The 13,196-nt window shown below is 45.2% G+C and overlaps 1 protein-coding gene across 1 annotated transcript in view; it reads left to right on the top strand.

Moving 5' to 3' along the window:
* Positions 1–10,234: 10,234 nt before the first annotated feature.
* NOL10 (nucleolar protein 10) overlaps positions 10,235–13,196 on the top strand; it is a 95,244-nt gene continuing 92,282 nt past the window's right edge. The window contains exons 1-2 of the mRNA XM_075557104.1: positions 10,235–10,385; positions 12,711–12,756. Coding sequence (XP_075413219.1) covers positions 10,320–10,385; positions 12,711–12,756 — 112 coding nt within the window. The 5' untranslated portion in view covers positions 10,235–10,319. The remainder of the gene's footprint in view (positions 10,386–12,710; positions 12,757–13,196) is intronic.

The raw sequence follows: 13,196 nt of genomic DNA on the forward strand, positions 1-13,196 counted from the left end.
GACCTGCAGGGTGATGAAGGGCCTACTGGGGGGGTCACACCTGTTCCTGTCTGTCCAGTAAGCCTGCTCTCGTTTCTCTCGCTCGCTGTCCAGGACTTTCTATGGGGACCCTATAGGGTCCTTTTCTGAGCAGCTAGTGTGGCAATTCTGGTCTCAGGTCGTGGGAGCTGATGTTTGTGTGGTCCATGAATCCAATGGACTAATTGTTTCCGCATGTCTTTCGATGTTCACCTCTCTTCGTCCCTTCCCAGAGCTAGCTTTGTCAGCATAGAGAAACCGAACTACTTTCTGTATGCTTGACCTTGTACTCTGCCATTGTGCCGAATCTCCAATTCCCACAACTTTCTTGGCTACTGTGTTAGGCTGAGTTCCCTAGAGAATCAAAATCAGTGATGTGTGCATATGTGTGCGCACATGGTATGTACAGAGTAGCTCCTGGGGTCAGCTTGTGCTAGGACAGGTCAGTGGACCAGATGCAAGATCGACAGCCAGAAGTGGAAGTGAGCTAGATTCCACACACTGTCAATTTATACTGAGAGCAGGCCACACCTCCCTCTCTCCCATCAAGGCGGAGTCCACATTAAGGAGGGTTATTCCTACAACAGCTTGGCTGCTTCGTCAACGCTCCCACCATGGAGCTGACCACACGATGTTAGGTCAGATCATGGGGGAATCCTGGTCCATCCAAGTTGGCATAAAACGTAACCATTACTTTTGCCGTTGGGATTTTCTCTGTACAGAATCATATCATATGCAAATGGAGAGGATTTTAGTTCGTCTTTGCCAATTGGGTGACTTTTATCTCCTTTCTTGCATGGCAGCTCTGGCTAAGTCTTGTACACCATGCTGACACAGGTCAAGGTAAAGGGCATTCTTGTCTGGTTCCCGTTTACAAGAGGGATGCTTTCCGTTTCCTTCTTCGAGAATAATGCTGGCTGTTGACTTGGTGCACGCACCCTTTATTAGGCCGGGTGGTTTTCTTCTATCCCTATTTTGTTGAGTGTTCTCAGCAGGCATGAACGTTGGTTTTTGTCAAAGGTCTGCTCTGGGTTAATGGATGTGATCACATGACTGATTTTCTTGGCTTTATTTATGTAATTGATTGTGTTGTTTTCTAATGTTGAGCTATCCTTGCACACCTGGTACAAATCCCACTTGGTCATGATGCATTTATATATACACACACACACTTTGGGATTCTATTTGCTGGGATTTTGTTGAGAATTTTTACAGCTACGTTCATGGGGGATAACATTCTATCATTTTCTTTCTTAGGGATCCCTCTGCCTTTTTTCTGGCCTCAGGGTATGTTTAATTCATAAAATGAATTCAGGGTTATTCCAGCCTTTTCTATATTCTCCAATAGTTGAGTAGAATTGGTGTCAACTTTCCTCCGAATGTGGGTGTTTGGTGGAATTCGGCATGGAACCATTTGGGACCAGACTTTTGGTGGGAAGCTTTTGATGACCTGAAAATCTCTCCTTTTTGTTATGCTTCTGTTCAGATTTTCTCCTGCGGTCCATGCTAGCTTAGGTAGGCAGTGTTTCTCTAGACATTTGTCCATGTTGTCTATGTTTTCGACTGTGCTGGTGTGCAGTTCTTCAATGTGCTCCGTTCATATCATCTTTGGTTCTGTTGGTTCTGTTGTGATGTCACCCAGTTCACTTCTTACTGGTGCTATTTGCATTGTCTTCTTTCCTTGGTTAGGTTCACCAGTGGTTTGTGATTTTGTTAATCCTTTTGAAGAACAAAGTCTTGTTTTGTTATTTCTTTCTATTTTTTCTGCTTAATTTCTTTTACCTTTAATCTTTATTATTACTTTCTTCTGGTGGCTCTGGACTTATTTTGCTTCTCTTTTTCTAGCTGTTATAAATGTTGGGTTATGGCTGGGGTTGGACACTTTTTTCTGCCACGGGCATTTGGATATTGATAGCATCATTTATGGGCCAAATAAAATTATCAACTTTTAGCCCGCTACATTTGGCCAAACATTTCATTAACTCACACCTAATATAAGGCTTGGGATCCCTGGTGGCATAGGGTTATGTCTTGGGCTGCTAACTACCAGGCCAGCAGTTTGAAACCACCAGTAGCTCTGCAGAGAAATGCCGTCTACTCCCATAAAGATTTACAGTCTCAGAAACCTACAGGGGCAGTTCTATCCTGTCTTAGGGGATCACTATGAGTCAGAATTGACTCGATCCAGTGCGTGAGTATATTGGCTGGAAATGCTTCTCTTTGGCGAGGTGTGTGATGTTAGCTGGTGTCGATGACTTCGCGGGCCTTATAAGGCCTGCGGGCTGGATACTCCCCACCCCTGCGTAAAGGTGTTGATCAGGATTCTTTCCTTTTTTAATGTGTATTTATTGCTATCAATTGCCACCTGAGCACTGGTTTTGATGTGTCTGAATTGTTTTTGGAATGTTGTGTTTTCATTCTTATTTGATTCAGGAAATGTTTACATTTTATTTTAAAATTCATTCTGTTTTTTTAGCAGTTTTAAGCAGGGTGTTATTTCATTTCCATATATATGATTTTCCCACTGCAGTTTTTCTATTGTTGATTTCTAATTTTACAGCATTGTGGTCTGAGAAGGTGCTTTGCAATATCTCGATTGTTAATAAGAGACGTTTTATGGGCTCTTAAAAAAGCCAGGTCATTTTAATTAGTGTGAGGTGTTGTGGTGACTGAAGGAAATTACAGTACCTGAGGCAAACTGCACATGTGGTGTTGCTAGTAGCCGCTGAACGGGGTTTTACCTGTGGCCACTTCATGTATGGAAGGTGTTCTGCACTGTCTTCCAAATCAGTGGCACGTTTGAACCCATTATTAGGAAAAAATGCCAATCTGATTGGGAAGGCGAATGAGCAATGATAAAGAGGATTCATCAAACACTGGAAATGCAACATAGTTTGGGATCTGTTGAGATTTAGTTGGGCCCAGTATGTAACAGCCCCATCCTTGGGGGTAAAATAACCCTCTTAAACTACTGATTACTCAAGGATGCAAGGGGTGGGGGGCAGGACCATTTAGATAAGACACGGAGTTCCAAAGCTTTAGGTCAGTGGTTCTCAACCTTCCTCAAGCCATGGCCCTTTCATACAGTTCCTCATGTTGTGGTGACCCCCCCCCCCAACCATAAAGTTATTTTCATTGCTACTTCATCACTGTAATTTTGCTACTGTTAAGAATCGGTCAACCCCTGTGAAAGGGTCGTTTGACCCCCAAAGGGGTCGCAGCCCACAGGTTAAGAACTGCTACTTTAGGGGGTCTGACAGCCTCTGGGGTAATGAAGATACCAATATGGTCTGATCAATATCCCTTGGGAACATATAATTATTTCCTGTGAATCTTTATTATCTGATTATCTTAAAAACTTGTTAATTACCTTCTGGGATCATTGCAAAGCCTGTTTCTTGCCACATATTTTAAGGTCCCAAAGCTTGCCAGATTGGGTCTGAACTCTGGGGTCTGGAGGAAGAAAGCTGGCTGTTTCCATCCGCCAGCACCGGAAGGAACACCCTTAGAATTTCTGATTAACCCGGCCTCTGTTTCCTGCTGCAGTGGCAGGCTGTCCCAGGACCCCTGACAGCCAATAACAAATCCTCTTCATCACAGTTGCCCTCATTTTCAGTGATCCTCGGCTTCACCATACGCGGCCCCCATTTCTAGTCACTGATCTGTCCTGACGACCTGTGTGAGTCAGTCTTTCCATGCTTGGTTGTTTGCAAGGACAGCTTACTGTACTGAAGCCGATTGGTTTGTTCTTTGGGGAATCTACAGTAGATCCAGTATATTTTTTACTGATTCCAAAGTTTGAACCATCAATTTTTCTGTTTTCCTTATCCAACTTGCATATGAGATGATTAAAAAGACCATTATACTCACATTCATTTTAAATTTATTTTTAACATTTTTATTGTGATCTGGGTGATGGCTTACAGAGCAAATCGTTTTTCTATTCTGTAATTCATACACATTTTGTTTCAGGTCATTGATTGCAGTCCCACAACATAGTTTCACTTATTCCACTTCCTCCTTGTGTTTTATGTTTTTATCCTTTCTTCATTCCTAACCCTCCCGATGCCTTCTGACTTTACTGCTAGGCAAATGCTGCCCTTTTGACCTTCAATAGTTCCTCATTCTGAGTCGTGTTCACACCCCTCGCATCCCCGTTGCTGTGTACTTATCGGGACCTTATGGTTTGGGTGAAAATGGAACCCAGGGGAGTTCAGTTTCAAGCCCAAAGGTGACAAAGGGACAGTCTGGGAGTCAAGCAAGCACACAGACTAGCCTTTTTTATGACTTCGTTTGGGTCCACCTTTCCCTCCCACTCCATCCAGGACCTTTCAAAGCAGTTGGCAGTGGGCGCAGGGCTGTAGAAGCTGATGTCTGTGCAGTCTGTTAGTCCACTGGGCAACTTGGTTCCATGGGTCTTAGAGTCCACACTCTTTTTGGCTCTGGCTGGAGAGACCAATAGTGGCGCCTTCTGTGATCACATAGACCCCGGTAGGTATTTGCCCATCAAGTTCATTACTATTGAACTCATAGGGTGCTATAAATTACTCTGTGATTGGATAATAAAAAATCTACTTGACCCCCCCAAAAAAGAACATTGAAAAATAATATGACCATGAGAGTAGTTATTTAGTACAACTGAAGCTCTCGAGAATGAGTGAAATAGTCCAGTGGCGCATTTCCAGGTGCAGTGGTATCTGGCTCTTAAGGAGATTGAGAGCAGTTCCGGAGTTCAGAATTACAAAATCAATGCTGACGAAGCAGGAGGCAGATCTAGAGACACTGGACGGCAGGACTGAAACACGGAAGCACGCATGGCCTACAATGCTCCAGCATTAAAATCAGGGGTGGGGTTTTTCTCAGTATCTTCTATCCAACACCAGGCACTTAAAAAGTAACAGGTATGATTTAAAATTAAGACTTTTATAATACATTCTTGCAAGAGAGTGATGAAAGTAGTGTATGTAAAATTATTCAAGATTTCTCAAAAATATCCTGTATCTTTTGGAAAACAGGAATTTAGTAGTATTTTAATGACTTTTTAAAAAGGCCTATTTTATCATCAGCAAGAGGCTTAGGAGGAGCCCTGGTGGTGTAGTAGTTACAAGTTGGGCTGTGGTCCAAATAGCTGGCAGTTCAAACTCACCAACCGCTCGTGGGAAAATGACAACTTTCCAGTGGTTCTCAACCTGTGGGTCTGGACCCCTTTGGGGGTTGAACGATCCTTTCACAGGGGTCGCCCGATTCCTAACAGTAGCAAAATGTTATGAAGTAGCAATGAAAATAATTTTATGGTTGGGAGGTCACCACAACATGAGGAACTGTATGAAAGGGTCATAGAAAGGTTAAGAGCCACATAGTTGTCTCAGAGACTCACAGGGGTCACTCTGAGTCATCATCCAGTGAAGGCAGTGAGAAGCCTAGGATCTTCCTACTGTGGAACACTGCCTCCCCAAGGACGATGGCAGTACAGCATACAGACTCCCAGGAAGAGGTCCACTAAGGCAGGGCTTTAATAGTTGGAAGACTGGGCTTTCTGCTTGCTAAAACAGTTAGTCTCAGAAACCACAGAGGGTCGCTATGAGTCAGCATTGACTAGATGGCAGTGTGTTAAGAATAATGACTTTAGAGATAAAATTGCTAAACCCATTAATCTTTGCCTCCACCATGACATAATACAGCTTGCTGATTAAAATAATTCATCTTAGCTGCATGTGTTCCTGTTGTGAGGCGTGCAGAAAGCGGGCCTGACTGCTCAGTCACTGTTGTCAGACCAGGGGCAGTTGAAAGATGCTGAGTTTTCTTTCTTTCTTTTTTTAAAATCATTTTATTGGGGGCTCTTATAACTGTTATCACAATCCATCCATCCATCCATCCATTGTGTCAAGTACATTTGTACATCTGTTGCCATCAACATTCTCAAAACATTTTCTTTCTCCTTGAGCCCTTGGTATCAGCTCATCCCCCCCACCCCCCTCACTAGTTTTCATTTTGCAGGCATGGAAAAGAGTCGGCCAGGGCCTTTGCTCTGACCGCCTGCCCTTCTCTATTCTCACAGCATACAGACAGACAGACACACAAATCGTGGAATGACAGTCAAACTGGGGAAACAAAGTTTTATTTTTACCGAGATTGTACACTACCGAGTTTTGAATTTCTAGAGACTCTAAACCTTGAAAAGACGGGCTGGGTACGAAGGGGCAGGCTCCTACTGGAGGGGGAATAACACCTGAGGAAGGCTCACAGCACTCAGGTAAGAAGTGGGACTTGCACTTAGCTGGTAGCCTTGAGCCTTCACTCCTGGACAGTCACAGGATTCTTTGTAACCCCTTTACTGCAACTTAGGTTCACAGCTATAGGGACTTCTAGTTAACCCATGTGTTGACAAACAATGTAACTGTGATAGGTAGGTTTATTGTGCCAACCTGGCAATGAATACAGAGGACAGAGAGCAATGACTCTGGGAGCCTTGCCTTTCTTGTCTCTTGCTCTTTGATGATTGGACCATTGTGTGGCTGCCTTAGCTGGTTCTCTGCTGCAGCTTGTGTTACACTAGCTGTGGGACACCCAACCTATGGACGGTGTTGCTGTAGTTTGAGATTCCTTCAAGACCTTTTTCGCCACACCACTGGAGTACCCATTGCTTGAGGTGGGGACTGCCAGACCTTGTCATCTGGCTGACTGTTGGTGACCTGCCTTGCTGTTTGCTGCCTGTGGATGGATTGCTTGAATTGCTCTTCAGAGGACTCAGCTGTCTGCTTCCTTGACTTGCACCCGGCAGCCCTCATGATTTCAAAGACTGCCAGTGTATTATCTGTCTCACGGAAGTGAGTTGCACTGAGCCCTTTGGACTGCTCTATAGACTAATTAGCTGTTTATTATCTATCTAATCCTAAGTGTCCTGGGTCTTGCTTCTCTGGAGAACCCTAACACAATAATCCTTCTAACGATGAGCCTTCTAAATTGTGTTATATTTACACCAAAAAATATCAGGACTCCTCAAGTCCCCGCTATCATTTACACCTGGCTACACTGGATTATCCTGAGTAGAAATGTTTGACATAATGATTATGCTGGTTAATATTGTGTGTCAACTTGGCTAGGCTATGATTCTTGGCAGTTTGGCAAACATTTTTTGACTGGAAGTGAGCAGATCATCAGTTGAAAGGAGCACAGACATGGCCTGCATCCCAAATACATGGATGTTGGTCTGGGGGGGGGGAAAGACTGCCCATGAGACCATCTTCTGTCAGGACCCACTTATTAAGCTGTAAACAGGACAAAGACAAAGCAAAGTCAATCACCTGGATGAGAGAAACCATCAGCCTGATACCAAAATGGAATTCAATGAATTCATGGCCATGGGCTAACTTAGGGGAATGAAAATAACGGAAACCATCCCTAACCCATGGCTGGGGCTGATCCATGCATTGCTGTCAGCAGTGGGACTAGAGCCAGGAAAAGGATAAGGATTGGGACATAATATACAGCACAGACTTTAAATGCCTAATCTTGGAGTTGGGGCTCAACCTTTGGCTACCTGGTGGTTGGGTATGTCTCATGACCATGAAGCCCCGAGTCGTAGCCACCAGCCCCAACTTTTAGGTAGCATGCTGCTGTTTTCAGTCAGTCATGCAATACACACCCAAGCAAGCCCCGATTCTACGGACACGCCTGAAGGGAATGACTGCAATCTACTTCCCAACACCCTCTGCTGGAGGGCAAAACTAGCACCTGGAGGGTTAATGGTCAGACCTCAAGTGAAGTCTGAATTTATGGCAAGACTCAAAATGGAGCTATCTTCACAAATCAAGGGCTTTATAATTCTTTTTGAGAACAGTGATTTTATTTTTAAAAATTAAAAAAAAAATCATTTTATTGGAGGCTCTTACAGTTCTTATCACAATCCATCTACCCATTCTGTCAAGCACGTTTGTATATATGTTGCCATCATTTTCAAAACATTTTCTACTTGAGCCCTTGATATCAACTCATTCTCCCCCCCACCACCAATGAACCCCTCATAATTTATAAATTATTCTTTTCATGTCTCACACCAACTGCTGTCTCCCTTCACCTATTTTCCTGTTGTTCGCCCTCCTGGAAGGGGGTTATATGTCAATCATTGTGATCAGTTCCCCCTTTCTCCCCACATTGTCCCCTTACCTTCCTGGTATCTATACTCTCATTATTGGTCCTGGGGGTTTGTCTGTCCTGGATTCCCCGTGTTGTGAACTTTTATCTGTACCAGTATACATGCCCTGGTCTAGCCCAATTTGTAAGGTAGAATTGGGTCATGATAATGAGGGAGGAGGAAGCATTAAAGAACTAGAGGAAAGTTGTATTTTATCAGTGCTATATTGCACCCTGACTGGCTCATCTCTTCCTTGTTACCTTTCTGGGAGGGGATGTCCAATTGTCTACAGATGGGCTTTGGGTCTCCACTCTGCCCTTCCCCTCATTCACATCGATATGATTTTTTTTGGTTCTATGTCATTTAAACTCTAATCCAACATCATGGCACAGTTTGCTGCTTTGGTACTGTATCCCATTTGCCAACCTCTGACCTCTAATTCTTGGGACATTAGCTAGCAGCCTTCCACCTGGCTTGCTGAGTTTGTCAAACTGAGTTTGTCAGCTTTGAGTATCACACGAGTCACGAGAAGCCTCCAGCCTGACAGAAGACACAACTGTGTGAGATATCTTCTTGAAATATCTTTCTCTCTCTCTCAGACCCAGATTAAGATACTATTGTTTAATACTGAAACCTAGAAGCAGCAGCAACACTATATAACATTAGGTGGTTATGAAAATAAAGCTGAAAAGAAGAAATTTATTACAGAAAGGAGAGCTTGCCTAAGGCACTCTGGTGGTACAGTGGGCCATGCACTGTGCTGCTAAACACAAGATCAGCAGTTCGAATTCTCCTGCTGCTCAGTGGGAGAATGCTGGGGTGGGGCTTTCTACTCCTGTAAAAAATTATAACTCACAGGGGAAGTTCTACCCTATCCTATAGGGTCACAATGAGTTGGCATCGACTCGATGGCAGTGAGTTGTTTTAGAGTAAGTTAAGTCAACTGAGACTCCTGGTGGCCCCGTGTACGCAGGGTGAACAGTTCCTTAGGGTTTTCAGCAGACTGGCAGGTGGACTTCCCACACACCGCTGATGGGTTGGAACCACCAACCTTTTGACTAGTAGTCAAAGCGTTAACCATTTGTGCTACCTGGGACTCCACTGTAAGGGAAGTAAATAGAAACCCAAACAACACAGTCCATGAAAAACGCTCAGCCTGATTTAGCAAGTTAAGGCTGTGAAAATTCTTTGAAAACAACGCTGAGGTGCTGTGGCTGTCATTATTGTCACCTACCCATCCACTCTTCCGAAAGGACGTCAGGTTCAAATCCACTGTTCTTATCTTTGTCTCCTCTATTTTTGAATCCATGAAAAACGCTCAGCCTGATTTAGCAAGTTAAGGCTGTGAAAATTCTTTGAAAACAACGCTGAGGTGCTGTGGCTGTCATTATTGTCACCTACCCATCCACTCTTCCGAAAGGACGTCAGGTTCAAATCCACTGTTCTTATCTTTGTCTCCTCTATTTTTGAATCCACATTTTTCATGTTTTCCATTTCCTTTCCCTTGTTAGTAGATAACTGTCCAACGGATCCAAGAAAATAACCCCTCTCATACACCATTTTACAAAGAGCATTTACGAGTATTTCTAATGAAATGCTGTGGAAACACTGCCAATTCGATCCCATAGGAGAGAGTAAAACTGCTCCCGAGTTTCCGAGATCCAGTCAGTAAGGGAGCAGACAGCCACATCTTTCTTCCCCGGCCCATCTGGGGAAAGTTGCAAGCAGACCAACACCGAACCCAAGTGCGCCAGTCGGGCTCCTTGGAAGGCTGCGGGAGAGAACAAGCAGTCCCCTTGCGCCGGGAATCCGCCTGCAGCCCGGCGGCCGCCTCGCCTCACTCGGCCGAGACACCAGCCTCTGATCAGCCCGGCCGCCCCGCGCCCGCCGGACGCTGCGTCCCGCACAGCGACCTGGAGAGCACTTTCTGCCGTTTAGACCTGGGCCGCTTTCGGAGTCGGAGGCGCCGCGGGTTCTTGCCACACCCTCCACAACCTGTCTCCTCCGGGCGTCTCTCTCGCCCCGGAACACGCGCTTCCGGCGCCCGGAAGTGCGTCATCAGAGCGCGCGGCCGCGCACGCCGTGGGCGGGCGCCGTCGAGCGTGTCAGAGACCGGGGAGCCGAGTGGCCTGCGCACGAGCGGGGATCGCCGCATCTCGGCGCGACCATGCAGGTGTCCAGCCTCAACGAGGTGAAGATTTATAGTCTCAGCTGCGGCAAGTCCCTTCCCGAGGTAAGTCATCGCAGCACCCCCAGCATGCTCGAATTCCTCGGGGTTCCACGCGTGCGGCTGCCCCTTCTCCGGGCCCTGCCCCTGACTTCCGGTTCACACGGGCCCTGATGGGTCCCCGATTCGGGGAAGCCGCCTGGGACAGACGTTGCCCACGTGTGCCGATCGGCACGAATAGCCGAAGACCTTTGCCAGGAGCTGGATCCCCAGGTGATGCGGGCGATGAGCTTTACTTGGACAGTTTTAAAACTTTAGTAAAACAGTCGCTTCGCCCCTTTGGCCTTCGGTCCTGTCAGGTCGAGAAGGAAAACGTACACAGATCGACGGATAGCTTTGTCAACATCCTGATGCCCATTTTAATACCCACTTACCAGAGATGTGTTCCATGCCTAGTGTATGTGTAACACCAGCTAGCAGGGCTGCAGCAGTGAACTTGTAAATGGATCTTTCTCCCACAGAGTTGCTGGTGGTTTCAAACAGCTAACCTTGTGTTCAGCAGCCCCACTTGTAACCGCTACGCCACCAGAACCCCTGTGACAACGAATTGTGCTGTCAGAAATTGTCACATGTTTTCTGGAGGACAGGAAAAAGAACCACAGCCCGAGGATGATCATGTCTCAGTGCTTCATGATTGGCCCCCGTTCATGCAGTAGAATTATGCTGCTTGGTAAATAGAGCGTTTTCATTGTAGAACAAACCTGTATCAGTAAATAAGACTTCAACATTTTTCATTAAATTGTGAATTAGGTGGGTGTTTACATGCCAGGCCAACAGTTTTGTATTCAACGATTTAAGCTACTTACCAACGCCCCCAAAGAGCCCCCTACCCCCTATGGATAGACGTGGTGAATATTATGATGATGGGTGAAATTAGTCACTCACCAAAGGACACATTTTGTATGAGGCTGCTATTAGAAAGAAAGAAAGAAAGAAAAACCCTAAAGGTTTGCATACCAAAGGAAGTAGATTTTTGATGATTACTAAGATGGGTGGGAGGCCAGGGAGGGAAGATGAAGCAGTAGTCTTGAGGGTAGCCAGGAGTTAATGGAGGTGAAGGAGAGATTGTGTGATCGTGTTACAGAAGACGGAGAAGAGAAATCTCAAATGAATTATCAGTCCTTTGTTTCTACAAGGCTTAATGTTTTTAGCGTGAATATGTTGTTATATATATTTTTTAAAATCATAATAATATTGATCTTTCCTCTACTTCCTTGAGGATTTTGCTTCTGCTTAAAAAAATTTTTTTTGTTGGTTGCTAAGAGTACACCCAGCAAAACGTTCAATATTTTCTGTAAGAACCAAGTGTGTAACCATCCTCCACTGACAAACTCACTTCCCCCGGAGGATCCTAAAGAATCTTTCAGATTACTCTAGTCAGTTTGATACCACATAGATCTTAAAACAGCACGATGCTAAAGGCAGACCTTTATGAGTTACACTGTCTATAAAGCTTCAAGGTGACTTCCTGGTTTACAGTTTAAGGCAGTTCTCAACCTGTGCGTCAAAACCCTTTTGGGGTTCAAATGACCCTTTCACAGGGGTTGCCTGATTACATGATGAAGATGCAACAAAAATAATTTTATGGTTGGAGGTCACCACAACGTGAGGAACTGTATATAAAGGGTCATGACATTAGGAAGATGGAGAACCACTGGTTTAAGGTGATCTCAGGAGTAGCTTCTGGGATTTAGTCACTCTTCCTGGTTCAAGAAAGTCAAGTCCATGAGAATTTGAAGTCTGTATTTTTGATTAGGATTCTTTTATGGAATCTTTGATCAAAATATTCATTAACAGTAGTGAGCACTAGCCAGTTCGTCAGGTCCTACAGGGAAGGAGGCAGTTAGCTACTGCCACCTCCTCCTAGGCCTGCCTCTCCTTCCTGTGTTGCTCCAGCCGTGTAGAGACTCATTGTGCCTTGCACGGCCATGCGAGCTTGGCCGATCCCGGACACTGTGCTCCTATCGGTGAACTAGGAGCTGGAAGAGAAGCAGTAACGCGTTAATGGCCGGTTTCCTGTGATGTTAGGGTCATGAAATCATGACCCTGAACCTGCAACCAAGGAACGAAATCTAACGACATGTTTGCTTGCACATAAGCAGTCTCGGCAGCTCTTTTGGGGCGTGGGGAGGGCTAGTCACAGTAAATACGTGACCCAACTTTTGCCAATTCAACGACTTACAGGTGTACACCTTATTGAAGGCAATGACCATGACTGGCTGTATGGCCCCAGCATTAACCAAAATGACTTTTTGTTGCATGTATTACTACAAGCAGGAGAAAAACAATAGGCACATTGTTTTCAAGCGAATCTTTCCATTTTCTTTTAAGTGGCTTTCTGACCGGAAGAAGAGGGCGCTGCAGAAGAAAGATGTTGGTGAGTAGACGGGCTGTTTCCTCACTCACGCTCATTGGTGCCCTGTGTGACTGCATTTAAGTGGACGTTTGTGAAGGTGCACTCGATTAATATGATGGGGAAAAAGGCGTTTTATTTTGCCTTTTTCTTTCTTAAGAAACCTTTCTTTGATGATGTGTTCCTGGTCAGAATGAGATGTGCATTATTTTGTTGCTGTTTCATGGATTTTGGCTGAAAACACAAGACTCGTGGGTCCTAGTTGTGGTGCTTCCAGCAACATCAGGGCACAAACAGCCTGCTCCCCTTGTTCTTGAGTCTTGGAGGGACAGCCTAACATGGCCCTGATGGATGCTGCTCTTGCAGGGGCTTGGTGTGGTAGCTGAGGAGCACTGAGCGCTGGAGAGCTGCTGCTTTTGTAGTGAGCGGATCCCGGTCTGCTCTCTGTCCTCCTCTGATTTGAA

This window comes from Tenrec ecaudatus, chromosome 8 (genome assembly GCF_050624435.1).
Source record: "Tenrec ecaudatus isolate mTenEca1 chromosome 8, mTenEca1.hap1, whole genome shotgun sequence".
Classification (NCBI taxonomy): domain Eukaryota; kingdom Metazoa; phylum Chordata; class Mammalia; order Afrosoricida; family Tenrecidae; genus Tenrec; species Tenrec ecaudatus.